The sequence below is a fragment of the Lemur catta genome, chromosome 1 (genome assembly GCF_020740605.2).
Source record: "Lemur catta isolate mLemCat1 chromosome 1, mLemCat1.pri, whole genome shotgun sequence".
In the NCBI taxonomy this organism is placed as follows: domain Eukaryota; kingdom Metazoa; phylum Chordata; class Mammalia; order Primates; family Lemuridae; genus Lemur; species Lemur catta.
In genome coordinates, this window is record NC_059128.1 from 225453514 (window position 1) to 225466159 (window position 12646).

Sequence of the window (12646 nt, forward strand, 5' to 3'; positions counted from 1 at the left end):
ATTATCTGTAGTTTTAAATCTATCTGTCAAAAAGCTCTAACAGGCAAGACAGTTTTCCAGGAAGTTCTACCAATCCCAAGTTCCTATTGTATATATATATATCTTGCTCCAGGCAATACAATTAGGAGGGAGACAGATTCCCAGCTATCAAAATATTCCCAAAATATTAAAACTGGACAAGGACAGAAGAAGAAAGAAAATCTAAAGACCACTTTCATTTCTAAACATAGACACAAAAAAATCCTAGATAAAAGTTCAGCAAATCTAAATTCATCAAGGATAACAAGAAAAAAAGTACATCATGGGCCCCGTACAGTGGCTCAGGCCTGTAATCCTAGCGCTCTGGGAGGCCGACACAGGAGGATCACATTAGGTCAGGAGTTCAAGATCAGCCTGAGCAAGAATGAGACCCGTCTCTACAAAAAATAGAAAAAAATTAGCTGGGCATGGTGGCTTGCACCTGTAGTCCCAGCTACTCAGGAAGCTAAGGTAGGAGGATTGCTTGAGCCCAGAGTTTGAGGTTGCAGTGAGCTATGATGACTCCACTGCACTCTAGCCCAGACAATAGAACGAGACCCTGTCTCAAAAAACAAAAACAAAAGCAAAAACAAAAACAAAACAGAACTTTATGGACAAGCAAGGTCAAATCCAAAGAATCAAAGGATGTTTTAATATTAGAAAATGTATTAATTCACATATGAACAACTTAAGAAGCAAAACCAAATGATCATCTCAACAGATGCACAAAAAAGAATCCTTGACAAAATTCAATACCCAACACTCCTTAATGTAGAACAGCTACCAAAAGCTTGAGGATCAGACTTATTGGTGAAACATTAGAAGCATTCCACTTAGAACTGGGAACAAACACCAATGTCTGCTATCACTGCTTCTATTAAATATCATACTAGTTGTCCTAGTCCTAGCCAGTAAAACAAGACAATACAATGGGATAAAAGTTATAAAGTTTAGAGAGGGAGAGACAAAAGTTGCCAATATTTGAAGACAATAGAACTGTCAATCATTCAAGAGCATGGAGTATGGCAGAGTGAATCACAGTCAGATACTGCCTCTCCCCAACCACCACTCCAACCAAAGAGCAACGACAGGTGAGTATCAAAAGAGAGAGATGAAAAGACATTGACGATCTCAGATATAAAAATACTACCTTCACGAAAAAGAAAAAGAACAGAAATGCAATATGGTGCTGGGTGCCAGGTCTGGGAGAAGGCAGTGGTTGTAAGAATTCAGCTCTGTAAAGGTCAGATGGGAGGACCAGCACCAGGCTCACCTTGTAGCCAGTGATGGAGAGGGGCTTTTCAATTCCTGAAAGGAAGGGCAAAAACAAAAACAAAACAAACAAAACACAGCTATTGACTTGCTGCCTGGGGCTATTGCTTTATTTAGGGAGGCAGGATAGAAAGACCAGGCCTGGCTAACAGGGGCTGAGACAGGAGCTGTCTGGCTCCCTGGCTGGAGTAGAGACTGAAGATGGAGCGGTGGGAGCGGCTGGAGGAGCTGAGGGGTGGGGGGTTAGGGAGGGGCGGGGGGAGGAGAGAGGCCACAACCAAACTTTTCACTGAAAAGTTAAAATGAAAAAATTAAAATTAAAAGTTAAAGTGAAACTAATCAGTATGTTAGATGCCAAGATAGTAGTTATCTTTGGAGTGGTAGTGACTAAGAACGGGCATAGGGGATGAGTTTTAGGATCCTGGTAACGTTTCATTTCTTGATCTGCATGATGGCTACACAGGTGAATTTGCTCTGAAAATTTATTAATCTGTGTAGTAAGAATTTGTGAACCTTTCTGTATATATGTTGTACTTTAATAAAAAGTTTACTTAGAGGCTGGGCATGGTGGCTCATGCCTGTAATCCTAGCACTCTGGGAGGCCAGGACGGGAGGATCACGTGAGGTCAGGAGTTTGAGACCAGCCTGAGCAAAAGCCAGACCTCATCTCTACCAAAAATAGAAAAAATCAGCCAGGCATGGTGGCACGTGCCTGTAGTCCCAGCTACTCAGGAGGCCGAGGCAGGAGTATCACTTAAGCCCAGAAGTTTGAGGTTGCAGTGAGCTGTGATGATACTACTGCACTCTATGCAGGGCAACAGAGTGAGACTCTGTCTCAAAAAAAATAATAATAATTAATTAAAAATAAATAAATAAAAAATGTACTTAGTACCAGACCATGACCTGTTAGGAACCGGGCTGCACAGCAGGAGGTGAGCAGCAGGCAAGCCAGCACAGCTCCATCTGTGTTTACAGCTGCTTCCCATCGCTGGCATCACTGCCAGAGCTCTGCCTCCTGTCAGATCAGTGGTGGCGTTAGATTCTCATAGGAGCCCAAACCCTACTGTAAACTGCGCATTCGAGGGATCTAGGTTGCAGCTATTTATAAGAATCTAATGCCTGATGATCTGAGGTGGGGCTAAGGCAGTGATGCAGGGCAGGTGCTGGGGAGCGGCTGCAAGAACAGATTATCATTAGCAGAGAGGTTTGACTGCACAGAGACCATAATAAATCAATTGTTTGCACACTCATATCAAAACCCTATCAGTGGGTGGCAAGTGACAATGTAATAATAATAGAAATAAAGTGTACAGTAAATGTAATGCACTTGAATCATCCCGAAACCATCCCCCTACCATCCTGTGGTCCATGGAAAAATTGTCTTCCATGAAACCAGTCCCTGGTGCCAAAAAGGTTGGGGACCAGTGCTCTAAAGGAAGAGAATGGGAGAAAAAGCAGTATTTTGAAAAGTTAATTGCTAAGAATTTTCCATAACTTAAAAAAGGCATGAGTGCTCCAATCAAAAATTAATCTCAGGGTAATGAGCAAGATATAAATAAATAAAGCAAGTTATACTAGGCAGACCAAAGGATAACTGTAGAACATCAAGGATTAAAACATATTCTTAAAAATTCCCAAATACATTGAAAAACTTAAAACAAATGGATACTTTTCCAGAAAAATGTAATTTACTGGAACTGACTCAAGAGGAGCTAGAAAACCCACATAAACCTCATAGAATCAGAAAATTGAACTGGCAACTGAGAGTTTTCTCTAGCCATCAAATATACTGGAACCAGATGGTTTTATATGAAAACTCTACCAAATCTTTAAAGTACAAATAACCTCTACATGATATAAGCTGTTTCATAGAATAGAAATTTATTTTATGAGGCTAAAATAACCTAGTATCAAAACCAGACAAGGGCAATATGAGAAAGAAAATGATAAACAGCTGGGTGGCGTGGCTCACGCCTGTAATCCCATCACTCTGGGAGGCGAGGCAGGAGGATCATTTGAGGTCAGGAGTTTGAGACCAGCCTGAGCAAGAGCAAGACTCCATCTCTCCAAAAAATAGAAAAATTAGCCAGGCATCGTGGTGTGCCTGTAGTCCCACCTACTGAGGAGGCTGAGGCACTCTTGTCAGGGCAACAGAGTAAGACTCAGTCTCAAAAAAAAGAAAAAAAGTGTCCTAGAAGGGGTTCTAAGGCCTTTCCTCCCTTTAACCACTTTCCTTCTCTCCAAAGGGTCGTATGTTCTATCTGATTTGTATTCTAGTTTAACTGGAATGATTTTCAAGCCCCAGTGTTTTTAAACTTGCAAAATAAAATTCTTTTCTCTTTGGCTAAATTCTAGGTATTTTCCACTACAAAAGCAATACAAAGGAATATATAAGTATATGCCATCTATGTCTGTTTATGTATATACTTTTTTCCTGAATCCAAGAAAACGTGAGGAGAATTTGCCTTTGGGTAGAAGAGGTATGGACAGGAAAGTTTAAGATTTCTAATCTTACTTTTGAGGGATCAGCAGGGATTATCCAGGTAGAGAGATTGTAAACTATCTCCAGCACCAGCACCCGTTTCTTCTTTATACTGTTCTGAATTTTTAAAAGCAGTAATAGAGACTTATTATAGAAAGCTTAGAAAATACATAAAAGTAGATGGAAGAAGATATTGTCTGTAGCCCACCATCCAGACACAAATATATTTTAACATTTTAATGTATTGCATTCCTTTTTTTTTTTTTGCTCTTTCATGGGTAAATTTTTAAAAAATTATAAAATACTTTTAAGATATAAGAATGTTCAGTAAATAATATGACAATATAGTCCCCTGCTGCCTTTGGAGCACATGTGGACTTATGGATCCTTGAGTGTGGCCTTTTGACTGAATCCAAGTTTTACAGAACAGATCCTTTTAATAAAGGGAAGTTTGGATTTGGTGGAGGGGCTGGACTTGGGGATCTGGAGGGCCCCATGTACCCTTGAGGCTGGAGGTTCCCCACCCCCTACAATGTGAAAAGTTTAAGATGGTTTCTGAAAATGGAATCACTGGGTCCCAAGGCAATTTACCAGTGTAGCCAAATTGCTCTCCAAAGCAGCTGATATAATTTACATCCCCCCCAGAAATGTATAGGATCCTGTTTCCCCTCTCACTGGTATTTAGTGTTGTCAGATTATTTAATTTTTGCCAACTGATGGGAATGAAATATTACCTCTTTGTCATTTTAATTTGCCCTTTAGTGCTAATTAATAGAGTTGAACTTCTTTTCATATATTGTGATTTTCTTTTCTATGAAACTTGTTCATGTAGTTTGTTCACTCTTCTACTGACCTGCTCATTTTATCTCATTGATTTGTGTCAGGTTTTTTTATATATTCTTGACACGAATCTCTTGTTTATAATATGTATTACAAAAAAGACTTCTTTTTAGCCTATGACTTGTTTTTTATTTTTATGTTTTGCTTGTGTTTTTCTACAAAAACTGATAGAATAAAATTTATCAATTTTTTATCTTATGATTTGTGCTTCTGGTGTCTCATTTAAGCAATCTTCCCATAAAGATAATCTCTCATATTTTCTTCTAAATATTATGGGCTAGCTCAGTCAGACTAAGATCACAAAGGACAGAGTGCTACGGTTATAGGTGTTAGCCACCGCGCCCCACCTTGAATACTGTTTTGTCAAAAAACATGAAAAGTGTTAAAGAGAAAGAGAGTGTTCTAGGAAGTAGGTACCAATACTCCCTGGGAAAGAACTGGGCAGACGGGCCTCCCTGGTTCTAGAATAGTTTCTCTCTGGTATGCTTACCCCCTGGTAGAGGTATAAGGCACTGGGGCAGGGGCAAATGTAGGAGAGAGCACATGTGAAGCTGAGCAGCACCTTTAAAAAGCCGCCCACGTAATGTAAGCAGTTAATAATAAGGGACAATGTGTTTGGACTATATGAAAGCTCGCTGTAGTATATGTCCGATTTTTCTATAAATCTAAAACTATTTTTAAATAAATGTTTCATTTCTCTTTTTAATGTCAAAAAATAAAAAGCCACCCACAGATGCAGGGAGTGCACGCACTCATGCACGTTGAACTTTGGAGCAGGGAGGGGTGCTGAGCAGAGGAATGATGGGTTGCAAGGAAGATACGATCATGGAAGCCCCCTTGGAAGACGTGAAGAGCAGAAATTAACCCAAAGGCAGTACGAGCAACTCCAGACAGAAGCATGGCGTAGTCTAGAGCTGGGGAATGAGAATTAAATGTCTTATGGGGAAGATCTGCTGTTGAGTGCAGAGGGAGGGGATCTTTCTGAGAATGGGGCCACTGCTTGGGGGAGGGGAAAGTCTTCCGAGAACCGTGTCTTCTGATTCTTTACCAGGGGAAAGATACAATGCAAATGGCATCTGAGGGAAGTCGTGCTAACAGGCATCTGTGGTTAGCAGGGACTAGCTATCAGCCAAGACGGAGGGCAAGCCTAAACTTGAGTTGGGTGACAGGATTAAAAAGGACATCTAGGTTGGTCTGAGTCCAGTGGCAGTGGTGTTTACAACTAACCTATCACAACCAGTCACAGATTCCTTTGTACCCTATCCACTCCCACTGCTTCACTTGACCAGCCTTAAATAAAAGAAAAAAGAAAAGAAAAAGAAATGAGAAAAAAAAAAGACATCTAACACTCTCAATGACAAACAAAATCATTATTAGTTTGGAAAATTCAAATTTTAACATTAAATATATCTTGGAACAGTGGCTATTTATAGGGTGAAAAGGAATATTTTGGAATTAATCAAATTTTATTTTCTTAGAATCATCCTGGTTTGTGTAAGGCAAAAATGATTGTAATATGGCTTTTAGAAAAATGAGTCAAACAACCAGGGAAAGTTCAATTCTGTGACCTGAGAAAGTGTCCTGTTTACCATCATTCCTCTTATGATAGTAGGGTTTTTTCCCCTGTTTTAAATTCACCTCAGGAGAGGCAAAGGACTTTTAGGGGACGTTCAGGCAGTTAGTCCTACATAAGTAGTTTGAGAAATACAATCATTGACTGAAATAAGTCCCACCCCAGGCCTGAGCCTCCAGCTTACCTGAGCTTCCAACGCTGCCGCGGAGCCACAAGAAAAGCCCCCACAAGCAGAAGCGGCTCCCCCAGAGGCCTGGGGACATTGCTGAGCGGGAAGTCCTACCGCCTAAGGCCAAGGAGACCCAGAGCCGGGCCTCTCAGCAAACGTCCACTTGGGTCTCACTAATCATTAACTGGCCTCATGACCCGTAAAAGAAAAATAAAGTCTTCCTGTTTATTCAAACTCCAGAGTTTTCAGTTTCTTCTTCTCAATGAAAATAAATACACTTTCCTTTTTCTTTTCTTTTCTTTTTTTTTTTTTTTAACCAGGGGACATTGAAACATACTGTCCTTCCTCTCAGAGCCAAACATGATCAGGAAACTTTTCTGTACCTCTCCCATTTCCCCTTATAAAATGTTAGTAATAACCAAGGCAGAAGTCTTTCATCTCCAGGTGGCCACAAAGCCCTCACTGTACTGGAGTTACTGTCTGTGAACTTGTTTGTCTTCCTAGGAAGATTCTGAGCGACTTGAGAGCAAAGACCTTCTCTACATTTTTGAAGCCCCAGTGCCTACTGCCGAGCTGAGCCAATAATACATGGTAAGTGTACGTTTAATGCACAGAATGGAGGAAGATGGAGTTTGTTCTGGAGAGTACTATATGTTCATAGAATCTAGGGGCTAGAAGTAAAGCCCAGCCTCTAAGAATAGATGTTCAGGCCAGGCACAGTGGCTCACGCCTGTAATCCTAGCACTTTGGAAGGCCAAGGAGGGAGGATCACTTGAGACCAGGAGTTTGAGACCCCCCTGAGCAAGAGCAAGATCTTGTCTCTACAAAAAATAGAAAAATTAGCTGAATGTGGTGGCGCATGCCTGTAGTCCCAGCTACTTGGGAGGCTGAGGAAGTCTGATCGCTGGAGCCCAGGAGTTTGAGGTTGCTGTGAGCTATGATGATGCCACTGCACTCTGACCCAGGCAACAGACTGAGACCCTGTCTCAGAAAAAAAATAAAAATACAAAAGCATGCCGTTGAAAAATAAATCTCCATCCTCCTCCCCGAGGTTCTCCAAGTCCCATAGAAGCCAGTCATTGTCACCATTTTCTTGCATATACTTTTAGAGATATTCTAACTCACTCTTTTTAGATTTTTACACACTTACTGACTTACTACACACACCTTTTTGATCTTTGCTTTTCACACTAAACAAAATACTTTAGGCTGTCTCATTCTTTCTTTAAGATTGCATATAACCCCATTAGATAGAATGTGTCATGAAATTTTAGTGCCCAACCCAGAATGGCTCAAGCCCTTATCCTACTCGATTTTCAGGAAGTCCAAACTTTTGCCAGGTTCCTCTCCGATATGAGGTGAAGAGCATGATTTTTGGAGTCTCCACTCCTGATGTACAGTGTATACTGCATGTGATATGTGCACACGCACACACGCACATGCAGACACTTCTCAGGACAAGTCATAATGTCTGAGCATAGCGTAGGACAGTTTTCAGGTGGCCGTGCACTGACCCAGTTTTTCCCCCTTTCTTGCTTGTAGTTCTCAAGAATAACTGTAAGATATTCTGGGAATACAACATCCTGAGATAGTGGGAACTGGCCAGAACAGCGTAGGCCCTGTTCCAGTCTCCCAGGCCTGACTCCTGAAACAGGATGTCCTTCATAGCTTTAGCCCAGTGTGTCCTGTTGTCCTAGGGTAGAAAACCCAGAGTAGGCTGCTTCCTTGGCCCTCTGCAGTGGTGCAGATGCGATGTGTGCAGATGAGTCTCCATTTGCCCAGGGCTGCTCTTGTCAGGTCTGGCCTCTTGGTGGACTGTTGTCCTGGTTCTTTGGCTCCTTGCTTGGAGGAATCACAAGCAGGCTGGTGTGACAGAGTGACCACAGACAGGAAGCAATTCTGCACACAGAGCTTTTATTGCAGAAAGGATGGAAACTATACAAAGTGAAAAGAAGTTCCAGAGAGAGGAACGGGTCAGTCTTCATGAGTGGAGAAAGAGGTTAAGGACTCCCAGGTGGTTCCCTTTTATTGGCATGGTCCGGGAGAGGGCTTACAGGGTTATGGGATGTTACCACATGATTGATATACATGAGTGACAGGTGTTCTGTGTTTTCCTGCAGTCCCTTCCCCTCATTGGTCCCTGGCTTCATGCCTGGGAACTGCGCTCCTGGCTGTACCTGCCACCTGGAGATTTGGTCCCTGCCTAACACTCTCCTGAGCCTTGGGGGGCCCATCTCCCCATGAATCCTAGGGTTCTACTGTCCTTGCTGCCCAGCTGTAAGTCACAAGGCCACTTCAGGTAACGTGTGTGTGTGTGGGGGGGGGGTGTTACGTCAGGCGAGCTGGTAAGCAGTTTATGGTGAACCCGGCTCCTGCTTAGGACAATCTAGATCCTTATGGGAAAAGAGAACATTTCGTGCCCCTTTTACCCCAAACCATGTAATTTTAGTTTCATTTTAAGACATCTATATTTTGTCTCTATTTTCTCAGAAAAATACGTGGCAAAGGAAATTAGAAATTTACCCCGAAATATGACATTTTGATATTCTGGATTTGTTAGGTAGATAGTGAGGGATTCCGGGTCCCCTAGGGATGGAAGTGGGTGCTCTTGCCTTGGTGCAATTGCCCCACCGGGAAGAAGGACATGGGTGGGCCCCAGGCCCCCATCTTGGCCCTGCCCCACCCTAATCCTCTCCTGAGCAACTGCCATACCTGGGGAGAAGGGAATCCCTATGAATCTGCCAATCATAACTTAGCGCACCAGCTGCAAAAGAATACAGAGGACTCTCTAGCCCACGGGCCAAGCAGCATAGGTACCATGGAGTCTGGAAGTGACCTAGAACACCTAGCGTGTGTAGTCTAAGACTCAGGTCATGCAACTCCCAACTGTCCAATCAAAGTAGTTCCATGGTGACCTCTGAACCACGAGGGAGGTCCCAACCCAGGCACTGTAAAACAAGACGCAAACCATAACCAGGCCCCTTTTGGCCTCTTCCATTTGCCACCACAGTGGATCCGGTCGTCATCTGTGGTGTACGTATCACGCTCTGTAAACCTACGTCTTCCTCTTGCTCTATAATCCTATCCTTCTTTCCTCAATAAACCTCATTTTTGTGCTTGCCTTACTTTGGTGTGTCTGGTCATTCTTCAGCCATGAGTGCGCCAAGAACCGACATTTCAGATTGAAGCCTGACTGACCGAAGAAGCCTCAAGGTCTCTCTGACCTTCCCTCACTCCCGCCACCACCAGGGACTCCCCCAAAATCGTTGACATTTCTTCATCTGCTTGAGATCAGGACCCACCTAGGATTACAATTGTGCTTTTCATTCCCTTCCTGTAAGACCAAGGGTGTGATCACACCTAAATAGACTCTTTAAGAAGATGGTGTCCCACCTCTCAGACTCATTTGAATTCCAAAAGGGAACTATTTACTAGTTAGTCTTCTTTCTCCATCCATTCATCCTCCCTGGTGGTCCTTTGTTGCTCCTTAACAGAATTCCTCTTTCCCCCTCCCATCCTCCCATAACCCATTTTACCAGAAAGACATATAAGCTTCTGAACCCTCTGGGGAGTTGAATCTTCATTTTTAGGCGGTCCCCATGCATATACCTGAAATAAATTTGATAATTCTTATTAATCTGGTTTGTTGTGAGTTGATTTTTCAGAGAAGCTTCCCACGGCAAGGGGGAAGTTTTGCCTTCACCCCCACAGTGGACGCCAGCTTTACATTTGCTCAGATAAAAGACCCCTTGTGGTTTTGACAGAACAGAGAAGTTGTGTGCCTTCCAGGTGACACCAAGCTTCCAAGTGTTGAGAGAGACTGAAAATTGTAGCCTTTAAATCCTTAAGTGTTTCTCATTGTGTGTGCAGTGCAAGGTGGTACCAGGAGAAAGTTGAAGGGAGAGAAAACCCCGTGAGCTCCTGGGTCATGTCAAAAGTTTCCCAAGAGATGAAAGAACTGGCTGTAAGTGATCATCTGGGGATTTCCCCCGGTCTGCTAGGTCTGCTATTAGTATTTGATGACAGGCTGGTGGAAAGAAGACCCTAGATACATTTTTTAAAAAGCTATTAGTTAATATATACATAGTATATGTTGACATATCTCCTTCTACTTTTTGTTTGAGGGCTTATCATGTGCCAGATGCTGTTCTATGTAGAATGTACAACAATCCCAGAAAGTAGGTACTGTTCGTAGCCCTATTTTATACATGTGGGAACAGAGGCAGAGCAAGGCTAAATAACTTGCCCAAGGCTACATAAAGTGGCACAGCATGGATTTGAATCTGAAAAACTGCCACCAGTAAACACATCCTTATCTGCTACACGAAATATACGTTCCCTAGTCTCATGCCCACCACATCCCTCAAGGTAGGCACTATTAGCCTCAACTTACATTAGTTTTCAGTAACCTGAGAGCTGGGTTTCAATGGCAGCTGTCCACAAAAGACCACAGAGCATGCCTTTTCTTAGGCCTAACTACATGGCAATTACCATCTTCCTGCAACAGGGAAAAAATGCACACCTTTGGAGAATGGCCTCCTTCCAGGTCTCCTGGATTCGAGGCTTGGTGGCATAAAGGGATGCCAGAAAGCCCACTTCACCCCAAAAACATTACCTCCTGTAGAACGGTTTCTCTTGGAAATCACCCTGCTGGAGAGAGATCCATTTGTTTGCTCAAGGCCATGTTTCTTGATTTTGTTACTCCGGGTCCTATCTTCCCTATTCCTGCCATAGCCCCTATACTAATATGAATTTAAAGTTTGATTTAAATGAGCTTTACTAAGTGTATTTTAGAAGGAAGATTCCTATTAAGAAGACACAGCCAGCCCCTGAAGTGGGCTGACAGGTGCACTGTGTCACCTCCATCTGCTGGTGTTGACAATGGGGAGTGTTGTCCACATACCAGCCCAAACGATGGGAAACACTGGTTTGAAGCACGGTCCTCTATTAATAAATACAGACTTCTATCTGCAGCTCTGTGGATTGGGAAAGACCAAAGGATTCTTCCTTTGATCCTATCCCCAACTTCAGACAGCCCCATTGTAGACTCATATTCTTTGGATGTGAAAAGTGTTGAAAGCCCATGGATCCAAGCCCAGAGACCCCGAGAGGGGGACACTTGCCTGACACCACCAGCTGGTACAGATGATACACAGGCCCACAAAGGTGAAGTAAGAACCTTGGCAAATGGGGACAGGTGTGACCAAGCACAGTGTGGAGAGGTCCAGATCATGGCCCAAGCATTGGGTGGGTCTCCATGGGGATAAAGGGGCAGAATGAGGACAGAGGAAAAGGAGGCTGTCTGAAGAGGGACAGAGGCTGAGAGGAGAGTGAAGATTCTCTGCCCATTTCACAGCTTTACCTGGGCTCCGCTTGGCCTCTTCCCTATCTCTGCTGCCAAATGTGGATCTCAAACTCACAACTGGTTTTCCTCCTGACTTCACCCCTTAGTTGCGGGAAGGTGAAGAACAGAGCACAAGGCTTACTGCTATCACGATCTTACTCCACCGGGACTCTCTCTAAGAAATGATTTTCTAACACTTGGAGCTAACAGAGTGTGGTAGAGTGTCTGCAAAGAAAAAGGCTTTGGAGACTGTGGTATTGTGATATAATAAGAAATATATATTTGGTCTCTGTCCCAGTTCCTGGCACAGAGCTCCTAAAATCCTGGTAGATAGGGTTGCTGGGAGGATCTTTTGTTCTAATATTTGGTCTTTGCCCCCAGTTCCTGACACAGAGCTTGTAAGATTTTTGTAATTTCCTGAGTGATAGGAGTGTCTGACACAGAGCTCCTGAACCCCTTGGAATTTCCTGGGTGATAGGGGCATCTCTTCTTCTAGTGATGGGTCCCTGGACAGCTTCAGGATGGAGCTGGTTACCAGGGGAACCAGCCATGTAATTTGAAGTTTGGAACTTTCTTCCTACCCCCGCCCCCTGACCTCCAGGGAAGGGAAAGGGGCTAAAGGCTTAGTTGATCACCAGTGGCCAATGATGTAATCGATTAATCATGCCTATATAATAAGCCTCCATAAAAACCCAAAAGGACCTGATTTGGAGAACTGAACACATGGAAGTGCCTGCAGGCTTGGAGAATGTGGAAACTGCGCCGCTTTCCACATGGCTTGCCCCATGCATCTCTTCCATCTGGCTGTTCATCTGCCCTTGTGACATCCTTTATAATAAACCAGTAAAAAGAAATGTTTCCCTTAGTTCTGTGAGCTGCTCTAGCAAATTAACAGCACCTGAGGAGGGGGTCGTAGGAACCCTGATTTTTGGCCAGCTGGTCAGAAGC

The 12646-nt window shown here is 43.3% G+C and overlaps 1 protein-coding gene across 2 annotated transcripts in view; it reads right to left on the bottom strand.

Moving 5' to 3' along the window:
- Positions 1-6529, bottom strand: part of PLA1A (phospholipase A1 member A) — a 29376-nt gene extending 22847 nt beyond the window's left edge. Inside the window, exon 1 of one of the 2 annotated variants that reach the window (XM_045540199.1) lies at positions 6370-6519. In XM_045540199.1, the coding sequence (XP_045396155.1) occupies positions 6370-6448 (79 nt within the window). In that variant the 5' untranslated portion in view covers positions 6449-6519. Of the gene's footprint in view, positions 1-6369 lie in introns of both variants that reach the window. The other variant, XM_045540200.1, reaches the window with a different exon arrangement.
- Between the last annotated feature and the right edge of the window lie 6117 nt (positions 6530-12646).